This window comes from Hyposmocoma kahamanoa, unplaced genomic scaffold, assembly GCF_003589595.1.
Source record: "Hyposmocoma kahamanoa isolate Upper Pololo Valley unplaced genomic scaffold, ASM358959v1 88, whole genome shotgun sequence".
Taxonomy (NCBI): domain Eukaryota; kingdom Metazoa; phylum Arthropoda; class Insecta; order Lepidoptera; family Cosmopterigidae; genus Hyposmocoma; species Hyposmocoma kahamanoa.
The window spans coordinates 16,222,684-16,244,720 of NW_020654466.1; the positions used below are offsets into that span (position 1 = coordinate 16,222,684).

Sequence of the window (22,037 nt, forward strand, 5' to 3'; positions counted from 1 at the left end):
TATTCACTCTACGTTGAATGGCCTCAAATTGTACTTTTCAGGAAATACAAATAGTAGAGCATTCCATTCCTTTGCCGTACGCATCTGATAGAAAACCAACAAGCAGGCTACTTTTCTGCGATGGCCGAGATTTTGAAGCTTCGACTCTACGAGAGAATTGTTGTCAATAAGTCTCTTTGCTTTTCGCTCTACCGAGTCCAAGGCAGCTAACTGGTAATGGGCAGAGCCGTCCAAAGTCCAGACCAAGTAGCTCAAGGTGGTCCCTTATCGGCACGGATACGTCTCTGAAAGTCGGAGTAAGGTGCAGGGGACTCCGTTTTGATGTGAAAAGACACGCCTGTGTTTGGTAGAGACCACTGTGCTGTCGTCTGTGTACCCAAAGATACCGGGTATCAGCAGCAGGTCGTTGATATGCAGCAAAAATAGTGGCGGAGAGGACAGATCCCTGAGGTACATTTATACCATGAGGAGCAGATGAGCAACCATCTACAACTACAGGGATTGACCTATCCTTCAGAAAATCGCCTATCCATATGCAAAAGCCAACAGGAATTCCGTAAGCTGGAAGTTTAACAGGCTATCATGCCAAACCCTATCAAAGGCCTTTGATATGCAAGCGATTTACTGCGTTTCTCGACAGCCTTGTCCCATAAAAGTGTGGCATACGCAAGAAGATACTAATTTTCATAGAACATTTAGAAGCGCAGTTGCAGTGCCACTGTCGTGACACGCACTTGCCACTTTTGCAGTCACAATTTAGTGAACTAAATTACTGCCACGGCTGCCACGCCACAGTCGTGCCATTGAAGCGCTTCTACATGCGTCTAATGCAGGCACCCTAAATAAATAATGATATTCGGTTGTTAAATGTAGCCTACACAAAATCCATTGTTCTTCTTTTTCATTTCTACGTAAGTAAATGAAGTAGGAGGCAAACGAGCCTTCGTTCCCACTAGTTTTATTGAGTAGTTCTGCTGGGACTATATAAAAAACCTAACTATATATAACAAAAATAGATTTTGTTTCACTACATGCAAAAAATACTATTTTCCTGAGAGTACATCGTAATTAAATAAACGAAGTTAAAATTTAAAATAGGACATTTGTCAAATGTTCATCTTGGTTCTTTTTGTTATTCAGGAGAAAAATTAAATGAATCCATTAGCTTCCCTCTTATCAAGAAGGCTCTTTTTCACTGATCATAAGCTTATCTCGAAAAAGCATTACCATCAGTAACTTTAATATCACTTATAATACTCTAAACATTTTACTAATTAATCTAAACCAAGTTAAAACAAAGTATTATAAATAAACCACGTACATTTAAACGCAGAACATACACTATGTACTAAAAACCGTTACTTTCAAATACTTTCTTTTAACCTATATTTAAACATCAGAAATCAAAATATATTTATCTAAACTTCTAGTAATAAACAAAGAGTGAATAGTACCTATTTCTAAAGTACCGGAATTATTAAAAATATATAAATACTTTTATGGACATATTTAGGAACGCTAAAAAAATTTTGAATTAAGCCAGGTACTCATTACCGAGCCGTAACTATAACGTACAGATACAGTACTGAGGTCTAGTGTGTACGCGTGAAACATGCTTCACTACTAAAATGAGTACCAGTTATCGTCCGTCGCGGCAAGCTCGCGAATCACGCAAACACTATGATTTTTGGTAATTTAACATGCAACGGTTAGGGCGCATTTATTCGACACGAATTTAATCGCGCTCACGCCGCGCGTTCGCTGCACGGGGACCGCGTGCATCTAACTGTCATGGCAAAGTACATTCTTTTAATTTAGCTTTTAAGCATCTCGGGCGCGCGGGCGAGTCTGGCTCGTCTTTGTTTGTTTTATCCAGAGGAATTTAAATGTTATTACCTAGTAAATAGAGTTCAGATTCGCCATTAATGTGCGTGAAAGCGTGGTAACTGGGCGGTCGCCTCGCGGCGGCCGCGCGAAAACTTTCGCGTCGTTTAACTGGGCGCTAACGGTTACAGCTCGCTAGTTGGTACCCGGCTTTATAACGCTCACAATCAACATAGCCCCGCACTAGGGAAAACCCTGTGTCGCGGGTGCCATGGACACACACATAAACAACCACAAATTACACCCAAACTCACGAGAGAAATAAATGTAGGCTATACAAATATTTCTCTCGGCCCGGGAATCGAACCTGGGACCTCTGCGTGGCAGTCCGGCATGGTGACCGTTCGGCCACGGAGGCAGTTATGACAACAATGTCCACATGAACCACTGGCCACATATACCAGAGCGTTTAATTAAAAAAAAAAAGAATAACATCAATCGTTTTTTCACATCCGTCCGTACATTTCTTTTACAAGGCACTCCTTTTAGTAAGTAAACGGTTTATTTTTTTAAGTGTTTCTTTATCATTTTTGATCCACCATAGTAAAGTTATTTCGTGCCCTCTTTTATTAAACAATAACTTTGATTCAATAACTACCAGATAAAGAAAAAACAAACAAGAAATAAAGAGAAACTTTTGAGAAAAAATAGAAATAAAGCTGGAAATCGGGATTTTTAACAAAAAAAACCTAAAATCTTCAATATCTCCGAAAGTACTCATTTTTGGACATGACTAAATTGGATTCGATTTTTTTTTTTTTTCACCCATTAGAAGGAATGTATCGAGTTTCCCGTCACCCTGTATGTATAAATTCTATGAAGTTTAGGTAGATATACCCCGCCTATTCCGATCTTAATAAATATTTATAAAATAACTAACCCTCACTTTGGTATGAAATAATTAACACATGCAGTGTTTTTTATGTTTCTTATAATTTATATTATGGAATATTTTATTAATATTTTATTTATTGTTAAAACACTCAAGAAATATGAAGATATTCAAGAGTTGAGAAATTGGTAACCTGCTCAGAAAAGATTCAATTTATTAATCAAAGGAAGAATTACAGTTGTAAATTGTATTTCTTCAGTCAATACACACATTGTAAAAGGATATTTTACAAGTGCAGTCACGTACAGTCAACAGCACATCAAGGTACCCACTTTTGTTCGAATATCTCCTCCAATGCAACGGAACCAGATCTGTTAATGTGTAGCTTATAATGTATTGCAAAAATATGTATGTACATACAATAAACGTTGTGAAATTCAAATACGATTGTCTAATGAAATCATGAAATGTTTTGCAGAAAAACAATATTAAAAATCGAATCCGGCCGGATCGAAGGAATTTTTTCTGAGTGTTCGATCTTTGTATTAATAATCATAACAATATTAAAATGGGTTTTCGGATATTATTTAATTGTAATTTCTGTACATATTGATACAAGCGACTGTACAAACACTTCTTAAAATTAGTGATGTGATAAAAATACAACCTGCTGTAATGAGTAACTGCAAAATATAAATTTAAGGATGAAAATTTACTCCTGTCAATATTATTTACTGAAATTAGGTTTAAAATATATAGGAACAGCGATAAATTAAATATTATGGTAATATTTGTTTGGTAATTAATTAAAGCAAACTACATGAGTTGTAATTTTACGATTCCGGCTTTGTACGAAGACCAACAAAACACATGGCACCGCCGCTGACGATGAACTTGATCGGCGTAAAATCGGCGTGGATAAAATTAATTTTACTTCAATCAAGTATCATTCTTTATTAATTGTTCACTATATTACAATACAATAATATTGTACAATTAAAATGAATTACGTCACTACCTACGTATACTATTCATACTGGATTGAAATGGAGAGACACACTATTTTTCCCGTTAGATGGCGCATGATTGCTGATGCTGTAGGACTATCAAACACCATAGTACATTATCTGCTAACTTTCAAATTAAAGTGTAAAAAACGTTGAAAAGTAATACAAAGGATGATTTATACCATGATTCCCAAACTATTTGGCAACTTTCACAAACTTAGTCTTGAAAAATAAATGAAAACACGAATTGTTTATTTAACACAAAAAAAATCATAAGGAATATAATGTAGTGTAGTTTATATTAATAATTCAGGGTTTTTTCAGATGCGATAGCACCCTCTGGACAGTACCTATTGCTTCCGAGGCCCCTACCGCCTTCCCTAGGCTCATCAGCACCCACTGGGAGGCCACTAGTAGTACGGTAGAGACCACTTTGGAAAAGTATGATATGTCACGCCGATTTCACGCCTATAAATCACGAATATAAATGACGCTATCTGCGCAAAAGTGTTGTAACCCACATCCAAATATTTTCTACAAAATATTTCTTGAAATAGTAGTAAAATAGGTAATTTTTATAAATTTGATGCTATTTTCATTCTCAAGTAATATATTGTTAAACAAGTATAATGTTGATAGTTTATGATTACTATATACATATAAAGTGAATTTGGCTAATTTGAAACCCCTTCTCTAATCGATCGATCGATAAAATATTCTAAAACCACATAAGTGACATTTCAACAAAAAGTCTTTAAATGGCTATGGTAAGAAAATTACTATGTTTCTGCAGGTAAAACTCAATAACAAAAAAGCTATAAACTCAATAAGTGGTTTTATCTGCAGAAAGATGGTGATTTTCTTACACAGGTACATAAATTGGAGATTTTTTTGTGGATTTGTGGGATGCCACTTATGTGGTTTTACCTTTAAGCAGACGATAGCTGATAGCATACTATCAGCGTAAAAGAAAAGCGGTGTCAAGTATAGGCATTCTTCGCATTATTTTGTTAGAACCATAAAAAATGTACATTGAAATTTACTAACACATATTATTACATTTAATATTGCGATAATGAACGTTGCGTTCACTACTTTACAACTGCGTTAAGTTAAAGGCCGTGAAAATGTCAAAGTTACTGATAAACACCAATACAATTTACAATTCTAACACTTAACATTAAACACTTATAAGTAGTAGTTTCTGTTATAACTAAAATGGACAGAAAAAACCTAAAATAACGTCTGTATATAAATAGGTGAAATTAATACATTATGGTGCATAAACTATTCATAGCCTGTGCTGGACAATTACTTATAAAAGCCCGTCTACACGGTATAGCTTCACAACGAGTACTAATAATAATAATAACACACACACTCAATATAGCCCCACACTAGGGAAACCTGTGTCGCGGATGCCATTGACACACACATAGACAACCACAAATTACACCCAAATTCACGAGGGAAATGAATGTAAGCCATAGGAATATTTGTCCCGGTCCGGGAATCGAACCTGGCACCTATGCGTGGCAGTCCGATATGGTAACCGTTGGGCCACTGAGGCAGTTGTACTCGTATATCAGCACTGCGGTGAAGTAATCTTAGGACAACCCATGTACGCGTTTGTGTGGGAGTATTTGCTGTGTATAGGAAAAACGTACCACTAAAAAGCGATGTGCTCGCAGCTTGGTCGCGATTTCCCTTATATCATCAACCCATTTATACGTTCCAATGCTGAGGCGAGGGATTTCCGAGGGTTGTGAATGTGAACCTTCTTCAACGTGCAGGTTTCATTACGATGTTTTCCTTCACCGAAAAGTACATGGTAAATTTCAAATTAAATTTCGCACATAAATTCCAAAAAACAAGTGCGAGATCGGATTTGTATCCAAGTGGAAAGGCGGTAGGACAAAAAATTAAGCTACGAGTATCACGCCTTTTTCCCTTATATAACACAAGGTAAAACTCGATTGATGTAAATAGTCTTGTATAGCTTTTGGGTATGTAAAATGTAGCTCTTCCAACTACATTGGAAACCAAGAAATTGGCCCGACCATAACCACTTGGACAGCTGTGATCATGAAAGACGTCACTATTTTCAGTGATTTCGAAAACATAATGGAATGAGTTAAGACAGGCAGACCCTGTCATCACACAGATGAAGATAAATGCGGTGAAACGAATGATATGCAGGTTTTTTTTTTCACAAAGTGTCTAAACGCGCGACATGGAAGACGGCATCCTGGAAATACTGGTTTTCGAATTTTATAAAAACGAAATGTGCTAATTAGGCTAGTTTTGTATTTGGTCATAATCATTAATATTTATTAGATTAAATTTTTAAGTATTACTTACAAGGCTCTCGCGCATATTGCGCTATCAAGATTATAGAATGTGACGCGACGACTTTAAAGTGACGCGACGCATTTATAACGGCATTGCAGTGAAGTGGTCTTTGGGCCCCGAGGATCACTATAATTCTTTTTATATTAATTCGTCTCATTAGCAGTGCCATTTTTTTATTTAAAAAAAGCCCATACCCTATACTGTCCCACTGGTGGGCAAAGGCCTTCCCTCCCCTCTCGACGACTCGTCCGCCCAGTCTCATTTTATTTTACCCTCTTGTTGACTTACATCTGCAATCGTGTTTTGGAGCGCAGATCACTTATTTCTAATTCGGTCTGACAACTTAACTCCCTGAGACTGCGCTCCATAGGTCGTTGGCAAACCCGAAGTTTACTCTATATAATTTGGTATTACCACAATAATTTATTTATTTATTTAAAAAATATTCGTAATTATAGAGAAAACACGATTTGAAAGTTCAAAAAAATTACTTAATGGAACCAATAAATATTATATTTTCGTTTATAAGTGGATAACTAATTATTATGTATAAATTAAAAATCACCTCATGATTCGCAATGACATTCTATCAGTTTTTTTTAAATTTTCAAATCATGTTTCCTCAAACCAATTTGCCAAAACATGATGTGAAAAAACCTATCTACACCACGATGTTATATATTGTACTTGGGAGGTAGATGCGTTCTTAAAAGGAGTGCTTTGAAATACAGCAAGGAATAAAGCAAGGTGGAAAACAGGTTTTGCAGGGAAATCAATCCTGTTGGAAAAGCAGCTGAAAGCTAATGCGTCAAACAGAGTAGGTGCACTTAAAGCGAGGTCTACGGATCTCTAGTTACATAGAGAACGTTCTTCTTGGACAGTATCTAAAAGAGAAGAACAGCAGCGAAAAAGAATTACCTCTGGTGAGGGCCGTCCTGGAACAGCTTGATACACATATACTTAGCTCCATATCTGCAGTCGGAGATGCGGTTCAAATCTCCACAATATTATCACAGGCTTCAATAACGTATAGGGTATGACAGTACTGGGAAATCTCACATTTTTTACTGACTATAACACTGCCATTGCAATTTTTTTTAAATATTCTTCAACATGGCGGGTGCACAAAAGCAATGTTGTGAACACCCGCCATATTTGGGTGACTTTCAGAATAGTTTTCCCTACCTAATTTCGGTGGCAATTTTTATTATTTAAATATTCAAGTATATTATCGTAAAATATCAAATAATATTTCAAGATACTACACTCGAATATTAAAAAATATATCATGATAATACTCTAAAATATTTCAATAATAAAAATTGCCACCGAAATTAGGTAGAGAAAACTAACCTGAAAATTACCCATTTGCAGGTTTTGGTCCGCTGCTTGCGTTATACAATAAATATCATTGCACAAAGTAAATACGGCTGGACGTAAAGTCAACAAGGCAGATTATTAACAGAGTTCACATACCTGTAGTTGAGAGGTAAAGAACCTAAAGTGCCAGAGTATTTTAAACAGGAGGCTCTTAACTAGACATTTAAAATCAAAAGGTCAAATAAAACATGTTAAATAAAAAACAAACGACGATAGGGCTTAAATTTCTCTAACCATTGCGTGATTTTTAGTATTCCAAAGCAATGTTTGTATACTTCGTTTCAATCCATTTTAAACAAAATAGACGATTTAGTGACGGCCAATAGTAATACCAACTACAAATCGAATGAATTCGATTGATCGAATTAATTAATTGAATGAATCGATTTGTTTAATTGAGTCATACTAGCGGTTCTCCTTACATGAAAATAGTGAAAATACATAACCTATAAAAGCATATTTAAAATTTCCGAAATCTTAATTTTAAATCCTCCTTCTAATCCTTACACTTAAGATACTCGTTCGATTGCAATTGAAATTTTCGATTTACTAATCGATTACAAAAACTTTAACTGAATGAATGAAATGTTTTTTTTTTTTGGTACAGCACTATGCAACCATAGACAAGTCATAGAAGTATAGATGAATCTCACTTATGGACTACCATTTTTCAAATACGATTTTACGATGCTATTCAAATGAATATTGTTGGAAAAAGGGAAGAGATTTCAAGTCGAAATCTTCGAAATATACGTGAAAGTGTTACTTATTCGATACATTGTGTGATTGCTTTACAATTTTAATCAAACAGGCTTGTTTACTTTTTGTTTAAAATGGATTGGAATTTACTATAAAAACATCTAAATTCTAAAATATGGATTTAAGGTCCTTTACCTCTCACCTACAGATATAGTATCTAATATATTAAGCTTGCTTCCAATTTTATGGGATTTGGAAGGCATTAGATATCGTAAAAACAAATTATGGTCACAGAACTAACCCCTGTAAGAGCCGGCTGGGATCAGAAGGATATTAACGCCACCTTCATCACCAAGATACATTGGGGCGGGCGCTTCAGTAATCTTTTTAAAAATAAAAACAAAAATCTCGTATAATTTGATATAAAATTAAATCTATGATTTCAGTAATATCATTCTGTATAAGGAGTACTTCCGTTTGTATGAAAGTATTTTTTTATTACTTATTTAATCACAATATATAAAACTTTCAAACTCTATGTACATTTACAACCGTGGATTGTATACCTAGAGAGGAACATACAACGAGATGTAACACTATTCAGAGAAGTGTAACAATAATAGGAAACCAGCAATATTTAATACTATAAACAGGTAAAATATATAATCTAACACACAGTGTCTTACATATAGAGTATTTTCCAACAAATAAATAGCATTCTTACCTGTATTTGTGACCGATTGTATTGATCAGTACGCCTTTAAGCACGCCAATAATAAAAGTAACGATATTCTATCGTGACTTCGAAAACTAATTATTATTTTCCTATGTTGTCGATAGTATTAATTCCCGATATTATCTCAAGCATAATTAGTTTGCCAATTACGATAGTCAAACTATTAGCAGATTAAGCATCCTCTGTGACGTAACTTAGGACCAGGAGAACCAAGATTTTGGTTCTGCTGTGGGTGTGGCGCCTGGACTTTTTGGTGATTTCGGTGATTTTGGTGTGCTCGGTTTTGATGACTCCAACTTCTTGTCTTCCTCACCATCGCCTGCGTTTTCTGCTTTTTCTATGGTCGTTTGTAGCTGAAATTGAGGAAAACGTTATTTAAAAAAAATGTTATCGTAGCTTTTTTTTAATGTCATCGTTTTCAATACAGGCAGGTGGAAATTTAGATGGAACCCAAGTTCAGCAGTGAAACTTGATTGATATCGGTTCTAACGACAACACTCTCTGATGACCTGAATGGCTAGAAGCGCTCTAACTAATAATTTCTTTTTAATATAGTGATTCGCAAATATATGTGTTTGTTTGTTAATTGACTTATTATTTATCATTGTTAGTTGTTTGTTATAAATAGTTTTTCTATGTTTAATATAGACAAGCTAATTTCCTACTGTTCAGAATTAAGTTTACCTTAACGTTGGTCTTGGCCTGCATCTCGCGCTCGTACTCCCGTACGTCTTCAATAGTCATGTTGTACCAGTCGTCCATCCATACGAACGCCTGCCGGTGCCCCAACAGCAATATCTCTCTAATCGCCTGCAAAATATACACATAAATACATACACGGATTGCGCAAGTTCGATCATGTGTCTGAAAATAGGAGAAGGCTTCAATGGCTGCCCATCAAGTTGCGCCGTGAGGAGCACGTTCTCAGCTTTCTCTATAACGCTCCATATGACCCTCGTACTCCGGCTTACCTTAAGGAACGTTTTCGTTTCGTCGGGGAAGATCACAACCGTTAACTTAGGTCTAAAATGGATAACCTACTGAAACCTCCTTTTACTCGCTCGGAGTATTTCAAAGACTCCTTTACGATTAAGGGTGCACAACTATGGGACCAACTCCCGTCTGAAATCTGACATTCTAAGTGCTCTTACACATAAACACGATACGACGTCGCGTCGTCGTAGCACGACGACGTCATACCCTAGCGAGCCCTAAGCGCTCTTACACATCGTGTTTATGTGTAAGAGCCCTAAGTCGCTTCCTATTTTCAAAACTGGATAGCGTAAATATCTTCTCACACTGTCCTAGTCTGCAACGTGTACATATTTACTAGCAAGTGTAAGATTAATTAGGTACATTTATATATACTAATATATATGTAGGTATACTATATCGTTATTTATTAATAAAATATAATATTAATTTTTGTTTATCTACACAATTCAAATTTTGCTATTGACACACTACGTATCCTTGTCTGGAAGAGATCGCTCTAAGGCCGCCTGCCCACATTCGTTGTTGGTTGTATATGAACTGTTTTTGTTCCTGTGTGTGAGCAATAAAGTGTATATCTATAAATAGAATGGTCGGTAAATGTGATTGTTAAGAAAACATTGCCTGCCCTTGCAGTGGGAAATGCAAAATATTGGTGAAGCAGCTACGAGAGTACCCCGCAAAACCTGTATCTGTCTCTCGAGAAACGTGTAGTCGTCACTCGAGAAATGTGTAACCGCTACTCGAGAATCGTGTATCCACCACTCGAGAATCGTGTAACTGCCACTCGACTAACACGTAGCGGCTATTGGCTACACGAGTGAGACGAGTCATTACAAAATATACGAAACATTTATGTCCGTAGCTTGTCACTCGCCACTACTGTGTTGTTAGAAATGAGAAATTTTATACTTACACCTTGCACGTAATCCTCCACACGAGTTTGCAGTCCCCACACCTCAAACTTCACACTGACAGCTTTATAGCAGCACATGATAGGTTTTTGCGTATCTCGCCATCCCTCCACAAGAGGCCCCCGGCCGGTCTTTTCAGATTTAAAGAACTTGGGGTCTTCAGCCTCCTTGTAGTGATGTGGCTTGATCTCATCGTAGGCGATGTCAATGAAATCCACTTCCCGTGTCTCGAGCTCCTCTGGGGTGAGGCCTAAGCACTGGAAGGATTTGATTTTTGACCACAATGAGGAATAATATAGTAACAGAATCTTGTGGTATGCAAGTGAAAAAATTTTACACACAGAGTGTTTTATGTCAATGTATTTTTTTTACATTACTTAGTCCTTAAGGCGCAGTACACATAATATGACAGGTTTTGAAGAATGTCGGTAATTTAAATAACTTTCGTATTATTTTTACATTTTCGTACTATTTTTATATTTACATTACATTTACATGACATGTTTACTAATATTGTTTATTGTAATAACTTTGAAAAAGCTATGAAATTCTGTGGTAAAATATTTCAGAATGAAGAGTTCAAAATATAAGCCTCCATGTAAATAATGTATGTAAAGCTTGACCAACTAACCAGATTTACGTTTGTCTGACGTGTTCTGACGCCTCACGACACGGAGGCTCCAGAACGGTATCGGTTTCATACATTTAATGTGGTTAGATTTATATTAGTGTGTCGCAATCTGACGTGACGGCTTGTGCTATGTGTATGAAACCAATACCGTTCTGACGCGTCAGTAAACATGGGGGAAAGCGTTACATTTCTATCACCGTGACTATCGTTCCAGTTACAAAATATCATAGTGACAAATCACCGTGATTTTGTCAAGCCTGTCACTTACGTCACGATATACAGATTTGGCTAGCGGCTACTTTATAATAGTCGTTTCCTATTATTACTCACTTTGACGTAACGTTTAATTCCATTTGAAAAGTTGATCCGCACTATCCTTTACAGTTTTATAGGCATTCGGCGTGTTTATTATTTTGATTCAATTTTGTACAATTATCTTATTTGTATTTACAATATTTACACTTTTGGTTCATAATTAGAATTTAAAAATAAAAGCGAACTACAAATAGTAGCGCAGTCGCCAATCTCTACAGAACGGAGATCGCGCACGATTTTGTTTGTAAAATACGTCGTATGTCGTGACGTGACTGACGGTGGCAGTTAGTGGCAGGTAGTCTTTATAAATTTTAAATGTTGCAATCTGAATTTATTTCTGGCATTATATTCGATAATATTTCTGGCAGCCGTGGTATAAAGTAATGGAAAGTTGGCGCTATGAGTAATCGTACATAGCACGACATAATTGATTAGATCATACGTGCAGACAGGTGATACCAATAGTAGATAGTAGATATACCAATTTAATGAACATTCAAGTGGGCATTTTGGCTCTTGATTCTTATCTGTGAAGTATGTGTATCATGTTGAGTAAATATGTAATGCAGAATTATTAGAATTATAGTCGGAACCCTAAATACAGAGATTCTGAAGCACATTAGTAATCAATCCCAGACATACAAGGAAACCTGATAGACGGTGCTAGACTACTGTCCTCAAACTGCACTACCTCAAATAAATTGTTATAGCATGGGTATGAAACTATTTAATAAAATACCGAATGATTTGAAAGTATTGAAATTAGAGAAATAACTTTTAGAAAATTGTTTTTGTAATGTCAAAGAATTTTTAGAATATACCTAATAAACTTATAGCACTTTAGTACATATTAAATTTTGCCATGCCAATTGAACGGTAAGATATGCTGCACATAATTAACAACTTCTTTGTAAACTTTTATGTAACCATATCTTATGCAAATAAACTCATTTCATAGCATTTAAAAATTATATTTGTTTGAATATGATTATAGTGTAATTCTGGCATTAAGTCTTGTGGCATGCTAGTTAGGCGCAAGTGAACGCTGTGATTGTTTTTACATTATTATTTTTTCCAACGATTTATTTACTTTTTTTACAATATCAAGTAGCGGGACGAACAAGTCGTGCGCCTGATGGTAAGCTGCACGCCTGTCTATAATAGTTGCAGTGCAACACAGCTCTTTAAATAGCAAAGATCTGAGGCACACCGCCACTGAGCCCGTCACCCTGAGACATAAATTGACAAGTCCCATGTGCCTGTAATTTCACCAGCACCGTTATCCTTCAAAACCGGAACACAATGATGCTGACATTTCCGCTTAGCGGCAGAAATAGATAAGGTGGCAGTACTTCCCTGGATGAAGTCTCTCACAAGGAGCTCTACTGCTACTTAGGCAGTCATTTGTTGTATGTAGTTCACTTTCACAATGGGATAGCGACTAGTATTAACATCTGATACCAGTGTTCATATTTAAAGTTCTGATGTAGCAAGCGTCGAACTCGATCAGCTTTTATATATACATAAAAATATCGAGTTCTTAGGTTTTCGCGATTGTTACACATAGGAAACGAAACTATTTTTCCGGATTTAAATCGCGTATATTTGTTTTTTCAAACAAACCGACGTGTCGGGCCCTTTACAGGTCCCATGGTCACGGTTGACTGAGTGGTACAGTCTTCAACCAGTTATATCTAATATTGACATATACACTATAGTTACAATAGTTATTAATTAAATACCTTATTTTTAATTTTACAAAGAAAACGTTCCAATTTACGCTACATTAAGTTTTACAAATTATTTTATTGAATGAATTTTTATTAATTTCAATTTATTATTAAATATTAATAGAAATTATTATATATTATTATTATTATTAACCGAGACGTCGGTTTGTTTCCTGAAATCGTTTGAAAAAACAAATATACGCGATTTAAATCCGAAAAAATAGTTTCATTTCCAATACATAAAAATACTTACGTTTTCAGTGGTGCCATTGTTATTTTCATATCGTGTTTGTATGGATATGGAGAACTTTGGTATGAAGGAGCACTGAAAATAGAAATAATTATTAAAAATCGTCGACTTTCTAATTCAACAAGAAGACAAAAATTATTATTACGTATGTACACTTACCGTGTATTCTATGTTGGAGCAGGAAACATGAAAAAAAAAAATATCACACTTTTATATTGCTAAAAAAATTAAACTCACCATACTACTATATTACTACACTCACCATAATACTATATTAAAAATGCAGAAGGTTCATAGTACCTACTGACAAATCATTTCGTAAAAACTAACAAGTTTAGCCCCTTGCCAGATTACCGTATTTCAACAACTAACTCCTAATGTTGATTGTAATGATTATTATGATTTTTAACTACCACGATATTCATTTATTTTTTGTGACATTACTCCACTAGTTTGTTATAATTATTAATACAAAGATACAAAGAATTTCCTTCGTCCTGTGAAATCGTAGGAATTTTTCTGTAATATGAAGTTTATTGAATATCACAATATTTTACTGTATTGATAATATTCAATTATCTTCTTGTGAAATTACTCCACTAGTTTGTGAATTGTGTTCTTTTCTGTGTTCAATCTTTGTATTAATAATTATAACTCCATCTAATTAACATTGAAGTCAAAGTTACTGCTTCCGTGGCCGAACGGTTACCAGGCTGGACTGCCACGCAGAGGTCCCGGGTTCGATGCCCGGGCCGGGAGAAATATTTGTATGGCCTGCATTTATTTCTCTCGTGAGTTTGGGTGTAATTTGTGGTTGTCTCTGTGTGTGTCCATGGCACCCGCGACACAGGGTTTCCCTAACGCAGGGCTATGTTGAGTGTGTGCATTATTATCATTATAAAGTATCAACTTTTTACTACGATCCACTGGCACCTCTATTTTGGTGCCAGTTAAGTTGTTTGTCAGCTTTTCCTACCGCGCGCTTTAAACTATAAAATTTCAAAACAATCGAAAAAGAAACTGGGAGGACTCAAAAGTCGCAAAATAAATATTTCACTTTACACAATACCAAAGGTTTTAAAACTTTCTAAATAAAACGATACTTTGGGTTGAAGTACAAAACTGCCGCTCTATATATACGCAAACGCGTCAGTCAGTATTACTGTGCTACTAAATTTGTCTGTAGTGCTCGCAAGTGGTCATTATTTACATAAGCTCTGGTCCACCATGGAGCTAATTTGCCAGGTTAAACATTCCACTGTGAAATCGGACGAACCAAAAACGCCCAGTTCGTTGGTTATAGCTACATACCTATACGTCGTTAGGTAGGGATCTTGTTATAATTTATTTTGTAGAGAAAATTATACCTCACGGCGCCGCATTTTTTATAAAAAAAATGTAACCTTATCTTGTAGAAGATAAAGTTGACGTTGTATTAAAAACCTACTCGAATTATTTTAAATTTAGAAGATTTAACATTTCTTTCTTAAAATAATCATTTGAAAAAACATTCTAATCTGAATATTAAACATACTTTTTTTAATATCAAAGTGCCCAGAACTTTAGAACAGCAATTTGATACTTTAAACCCTAATACACTTACCTGTAACAGTATAAGGGTAGTAATTCCATGCCTTTTCCGTAACATAAAATATTTTCGGAATCATCGATTGTACCCAATATGGCAAGTGACTGGAATAAGACAAGGAAAATATATTAGTCCATATACAATAACAAAAATAGCCGAACTTTTCGATAAATTATATTTCCATAATGCTTAGGGGCTTTTCCCTGTATTTCTTTTTTTTTTTTGCTTGTATAGCAATAGATATGGGAAGACAAAATATAAAAAAAGAATAATCTACGTACGACTCTTAACGAAATAAAAAAACAACTTTTTGTTAAATGTCCGATTGACACTGGCATTTTATCCATCTACTGTGGTTGCACCATTGCATATTACGATGCTTGTGTGACCCTAGAGCACTGTATGAATGTGCTGTACTATGAGTACTAGAGTAATACATTCTGACCACACTACTCAGAACTTCAACCAATCAGGTTTGTCAGGTCAACGTTGGATGTCCACAGAGTACTTAGCTAGGTGGCCATTACCTATTATATATGATTACCTAGACAAATGGATCCTCTTTTCAGTAAACTGGCCAACTCCATTGACCTCATCATTAACCTCTTCATTGGCGACTACTTCAACACCCTCCCCGTGACTGGACTGCTCAAAACTATGACGAGCTATCATGTATAGCTGACCAATACGGTACTGAAATTTAAATGTTTCTATTGTAAAACTTCAATTCTAAAAGTATTTCTAAGTAATGAAATACTAATTACAGTTGAAATTGTTATGTTTATATAACACTCTAATATCTATCGTAAAGTCAGATTCCCCTAAGAAGAATAATTAAGAAATATAATAATCAAAAATGACACTATTTATATTTCAGACCTAAATTCGCATAAATTTGTTTTTTCAAACAAACCAAGGTTTCGAGTTTTTTACAGGTCCCATGGCCACGTCTGACAGTCAGTTTACAAATAGTTTCATATCCAATGCATAACAATACTCGATAAATACAATAATGTTTATCTTGCAAATGGCAAAATATTAGTATGGAATATGGAACATACCCTCTGTCCAATACAATCCAGTAATTTCTAAGCCACTAGTTGGGTAACCAGTGGGTCAAAAGCATATTAAATATGTATATGAGATTATGTGATATGAGTGGACAATAATTTTCATTTATTACTCTATAAACTCATAGAGGACAGAGTTCCCTGGCTGTGCCATTTGTGTGTAACAATTGCTGTCTCTTCCAGTTTCCATACAAACTTAGGTGTGTGGTCAAGGTAGCAATTGTTGGGAAATGTTATTGCATATCATTTTTAAGTTACATGGAGTAATTTTTATTAAAATAATATGCGATAGATAAATCATTCAAATATAAGGAAATCTTTCTTTTTCCTAGAATTGGTACCATATCTGACCGAGTCACTCCCGCAAAGGCATACAACATATCTAGGGTAAAAATTTGAATTCGATTCCTAGTGACTGGCAAAGGCAACCCACATTGAGGAAGATTGCCTAACACCAACTCCCATGGGAAATAGCTGCTATACGTGAGGTGCACTATAAGTTTCCGGAAAGAATAAGAAAAAATACTATAAATGGTCAGAAATGAATTTATTGTTTCTCAAAATATTCTCTGTTAGCGTTAATGCACTTTTTCATACGAATGAACCAATTTTGAAAACATTTATGTCACTCGTCCGTGACAATCTCAGAAATATATTCGTCATACTCTTCGACAGCCTCTTCAGGTGATGAAAACCGTTGACCGCGTAACTGATTCTTAATTTTTGGAAATAAATAAAAGCCACAAGGTGCCAGGTCGGGACTGTACGCGGGCTGGCTCATAAAGTTAACGTTGTTCACCTTCAAAAATTCATTTACCTGTCTGACGGTTGAGAACTGGCATTATCGTAGTGCAAGATGATACGGCGTTTACGGTTATTTTTACGGAGTTTGAAAATAACTTCCGGCAAACATCCGCTTAGAGGCACCTTCCACGCGCGCTACTTTGGTTGGTTTCGGCTCATCTCGAAATATGCTCGATTGCTGCTTTGTTTTGGGGTCGTAACTATAAATCCATGTTCCGTCATCTGTTACTATGTCCTACACCAAATTTGACGCCCTTTCGTTGAATCTGGTAAGCATGGCATTGCACCAAATGACGCGATCCGTTTTTTGAGCCTCAGTCAAATTATGTAGGATCCACCGTGAGCACAGCTTTTTCACACAAAATTCCAAATGTTTGTGTAGTATTGATTGTATTTGACTCATGCCTATGCCTAAAGATGCCCGAATCTCATGGTATGTCACATGCCTGTTTGTTTTGATCATATGGCGCACAGCATCGACGATTTTGTTGTTCACAGCAGTGGAAGGGCGACCATTACAAAATTCGACACTGAGATTCACACGACCACGTTTGAATTCTGCAAACCAGCTATAAATAGTCGTCTTGCACGGTGCTTCATCGCCAAAAGCAGTTTGAAGCCGAGCGAAGCTCCGCTGAGCTGTTAGATTACACTTAGGGTCGTATTCCAGAACTCTACTCAATGCTCAAGTCAGGATTTGAGCAGACTTAAGTATGATTTCAAGCACTGGAAATACGACCCTAATGGCAAGGACTTGAGTATGATTTTCAGTGCTCACTGCAATACTCAATTCCTGACTTCAGTATTGAGTAGAGTTCTGGAATACAACCCTTAGGGTCGTAAATATCTTGTATTCTTGTATTCTTATATTCCAGAACTGTACTCAATGCTCAAGTCAGGATTTGAGCAGACTTGAGTATGATTTCAAGCACTGGAAATACGACCCTAATAGCAAGGACTTGAGTGTGATTTCTAGTGCTTTGAATCATGCTCAAGTCCTGATTTGAGCATTGAGTAGAGTTCTAGAATACGACCCCTAAAGTCGTTGAAAATCATACTACGAAAATTTTAACGAGTTAAATCCATGGTGATGTAGACAACCAATTTTGTACCTCCAGTGTAAATAGGCTAAACTCAAAAAATATTATTTTACATGAGAGCGAAAGCTCTTTTTGAATCAGTTTTTGTCTCACTCATTCACAAAAAAACAGTATTTTTCCAAATCTTTTCAGATAGAATAAAGGGTAAGTAATAAGTTGATTGTAATGTGTTTGTAATTAAAAATAAACCATTTTGATTAAATTACTTGCAAATTTTTGCTAACATTAATCCCTTTGCACAATCGTTATCTTCACAGCCAATGATCGCATAACCACAATTGTCAAAGCAAACGATGTAGCATTACGAAAAACACGCAATGGTATCAAAATCCACATTTTGGATAAACTCGAGTTTAACCGTGTAGTGCAATAATCTTAGTACAGAGTACTAAAAAAACCGACCTCAAAAGTACGTGGAATTACGTCTATTTGTTCATCCCCTAGTTCGCCACTATACCGGAATTGACACTGGAGATAATAAAAATCGGTTCTCGGAAGCGGAAAAACCCACCCTTAGGGGTGAATGATTTTCTTCAAAATAAAATGGGACCACTATGGAAGTACCCCCTTTCCAACAAAAGAAGAACCACGAAAATCGATTCACAAATACCGGAGTTATCGCGTAACATACATACAAAAAAAATACAAAAAAAGCATACAGTCGAATTGAGAACATCCTCCTTTTTTGAAGTCGGTTAAAAACACTGGAGGTACAGAATTTCTAAAATGACGGCACAATGTAAAAACAAGTGACAGTCAGATGAAACAAACTGTATTCTACAACCAAAGAGTTCCATTTTCAAATGTTTAATTACTTTTTAAATATTGTTTATATAAGTGGCCAGTTCCAGAAACTTATAGTGCACCCTATGTAGTCGTCATACTGATCACATGTCAGAAGAATAAAATTGTAAAGTTTCCTAATCATATCATCAAATGAACATATTTAATGTTTAGAAAACTGACCAGTCTTTAGTCAGAAACTACATAATTTGGGGGTGTGTATTTTGGAAACCATAAATGGGAAACTGATATCGAACAATCTTAATTATTACTTTCTAGATCATGTGTTAAAGTGTAATTTACTTTGATTGGACATTCTCAAAATAGGATCAAACATTTGCAACATCAGCTCCTCTGGTATTGCAAATTTTTATTGCCTCTGTGGCCGAACGGTTATCATGCTGGTCATCCACGTAGAGGTCCCAGATTCGATTCCAGGGTGGGGTGAAATATTTGTATGATCTCCATTTATTTCTCTCGCAAATTTGGGTGTAATTTCTATGTGTGTGTCCATGGCACCCATAACACAGGATTTCTCTAGTGTGTGGCTATGAGTGTGTGCATTAAAAAAAATGTCTTTGTACAACAATGACCACCAACCAATCAAGTGGCTTGGCTTACTACTTAAAACTTTACTTAATAAGTTGTGATTGAGTGTAAGAATATTCTTCCAACTTGGAATTAGGAGAATAGTGCTAAATATCTATCATACTAAAAGTAATTGTGTGAAAAAGTAAAGTGTATGCTAAATCTTGCATAAATCTCTGATACAGCCAGGTAGACATTGTTAACACAAGAATACCAGCAATTAAGTAGTACTTTATCAATATTGAAAGGTGATGTGACAAACTGATAACTTAATAATGATCACATTGTTAATACAATAGTGTGTTAGCTTGAAGTGTGTTTTTTTTTAATTAATGAAAAGCTCACTTCATAAAACATTATTAAAATTTATATATAAGTTAAAGTTTATTACAGACATTTAAACTATTTTCTATGTGCCAAATATACTTAAAAATAAAAGGGAACAGGTAATGCCATAAATATTTTTAGTCAGGATTATTTTGTCCAGAACTAGCTCACAAAAAGTTTGTCAAATTTTGAGTTAAAAAGATATCTTTAAATTCTTTCTCACAATATTCAAACGGCAGTTGTATTGATGTGAAGAGATTCAAATTTTACATTCAGCAACAGAATAATATTGAATTTCACATATTTTGTTACAACACTATTGTAATAACAGTGCAGTAAAATCAACAATTATTTATATTATGACAATTAGTCAAATTTTACATTTTATGGAGAGGGTAGATGGACAACAAACTTGCATGGAAAAAATATTCAACATAAGTAACGCACACGCTCGCACACACTCCACATAGCCCCACACTAGAAAAACCTGTGTTACGGGTGCCAACATAAGTGCAGCTGTTTTGCAAAGTTTAAACTCTGGGTTTGTTGAGTAGGAAGGTATTTTACTTTACTTTACTTTCATTTTTATTAACAAGAATTTACTTAATTATTTTAGAGTATTGATAAAAGAAATCAATGGTTTAGGAGCATACTCAAATTTAGAACTGTTTATAGCTCTCACTACTGGAATTTTATAATGTTTAGTTATAACTTTTAAAAATTTATTAATTATTAGGTTATTTTAGACTTATTAACGTGTTGCGTGTTTAATAGGAAAATCCATATTCTGTGACAATCAAGGCGAGAACAAAAAAAATTACTTGTTTTAAACCATCGAATTAACAAATTTACGTCAAGAATTTAAATTAAATTAAAGCCTAATTCGTTATTAACAAAAATGTTCCAACTAAATGCTAAAAGTACGAAACTAAATCTACACAAACTCTAAATGTAAGTAAATATTAAATGTTTACTTACCTCTTCTACTGTAATCGGCATACAAATTCTATATTCTTTTGTAAGAACCATTTTAAATACAATGTCGGATTAGATACTGTAAAAACCTCTGTGCAATAGATATAAGAAATTCGAAGGATTAAGTAAAAAATAACCGCACACAACAACCACAAATTAGAAACACAACAACGATTAAACGATTAATGAATCCTCTGGATTAATCAAATGACATGACATGACACTTGATGACATTCATGACACAGGACAGTGACAGATAGTTTCTTTTCTTTTTTTTTTCAGTTTATTTTTTCACGGAAATATATCACAGGCATTCGGTCTCATATGATCTCTTCTGAAATACACACGCAAATGGTGTGGAATGGATATTCCGTAAAAAATTATGAATAATATTATGTTCTACGTTTAGATCATTAACCTACCAACAAATGGACGTCGTCGGGTCTAATACAAAAACCACGAAAAAAATGTCCGAAGTTAATTTATACACATAGTGACATGTAACGAAATATAAAAAAACTAAAAATTTAATTTAAATTGTAACGTCATTGCAGTACTGCCTAATTTTGCTTATAACAATTTAAGGACCCAAAAACACCATATTCAGCTTCTACTGGAAATTTAACAAAATGCACCATATTTAGCTTGGACTGAAAATTACTTGGACACAAGAAAAATGGAGTAGCCGTTATTGTAAATATTAATTAATTTTTATATATACTATTATGTCGAATGTTGTGCAAATTCACTTAAATAAATAATAAAGAGTTGGGCAGATACAAACATACAAAGAATACTACAAATGTGAAAGTAAGCGTGTACTATACGAAATGTACTGATATTCCAACTAAACGTAAACCGTAATTCCGAAAACCGATTTGGTTTAGTTTTGTAATCTTCCTAAAAAAGTACATTTGACATTTTATTTCGTTAGCTCGAATTAAAGGTCATTAATAAAAAATATTTTATTAAATAAGATTAAAATCAAAGCGACTTCATAGTTTCTTTGTTCTAAATATTTCAATCGCTTGTGGTTCGAACAATTGAAAATGACCAAAAAGTTTATATAAGTTTCTTGA

At 35.0% G+C, this 22,037-nt stretch overlaps 1 protein-coding gene across 1 annotated transcript; it reads right to left on the reverse strand.

The window, feature by feature from the left end:
- Positions 1–8,112: 8,112 nt before the first annotated feature.
- Positions 8,113–21,012, reverse strand: LOC113235626 (cytoplasmic phosphatidylinositol transfer protein 1). The gene is made up of 8 exons (XM_026471405.1): positions 20,962–21,012; positions 15,856–16,004; positions 15,327–15,415; positions 13,883–13,890; positions 13,727–13,798; positions 10,800–11,054; positions 9,575–9,700; positions 8,113–9,243 (listed from the first exon to the last, which is right to left on the reverse strand). Exons 1-8 carry the CDS (start codon positions 21,010–21,012, stop codon positions 9,085–9,087), a joined length of 909 nt encoding a protein of 302 aa, XP_026327190.1. The 3' UTR covers positions 8,113–9,084.
- Positions 21,013–22,037: the final 1,025 nt, after the last annotated feature.

What these genes read in the sequence shown, in the direction of transcription:
- LOC113235626 (XM_026471405.1), bottom strand. Translation starts at nt 21,012, where the DNA reads ATGGTTCTTACAAAAGAATATAGAATTTGTATGCCGATTACAGTAGAA. An exon ending in TGCCGATTACAGTAGAAGAG is followed by an intron (nt 16,005 to 20,961) that starts GTAAGTAAACAT and finishes TTTAAATTTCAG; the next exon opens with TACCGTATTGGTCAGCTATA. An exon ending in ACAATGGCACCACTGAAAAC is followed by an intron (nt 11,055 to 13,726) that starts GTAAGTATTTTT and finishes AAATCCTTCCAG; the next exon opens with TGCTTAGGCCTCACCCCAGA.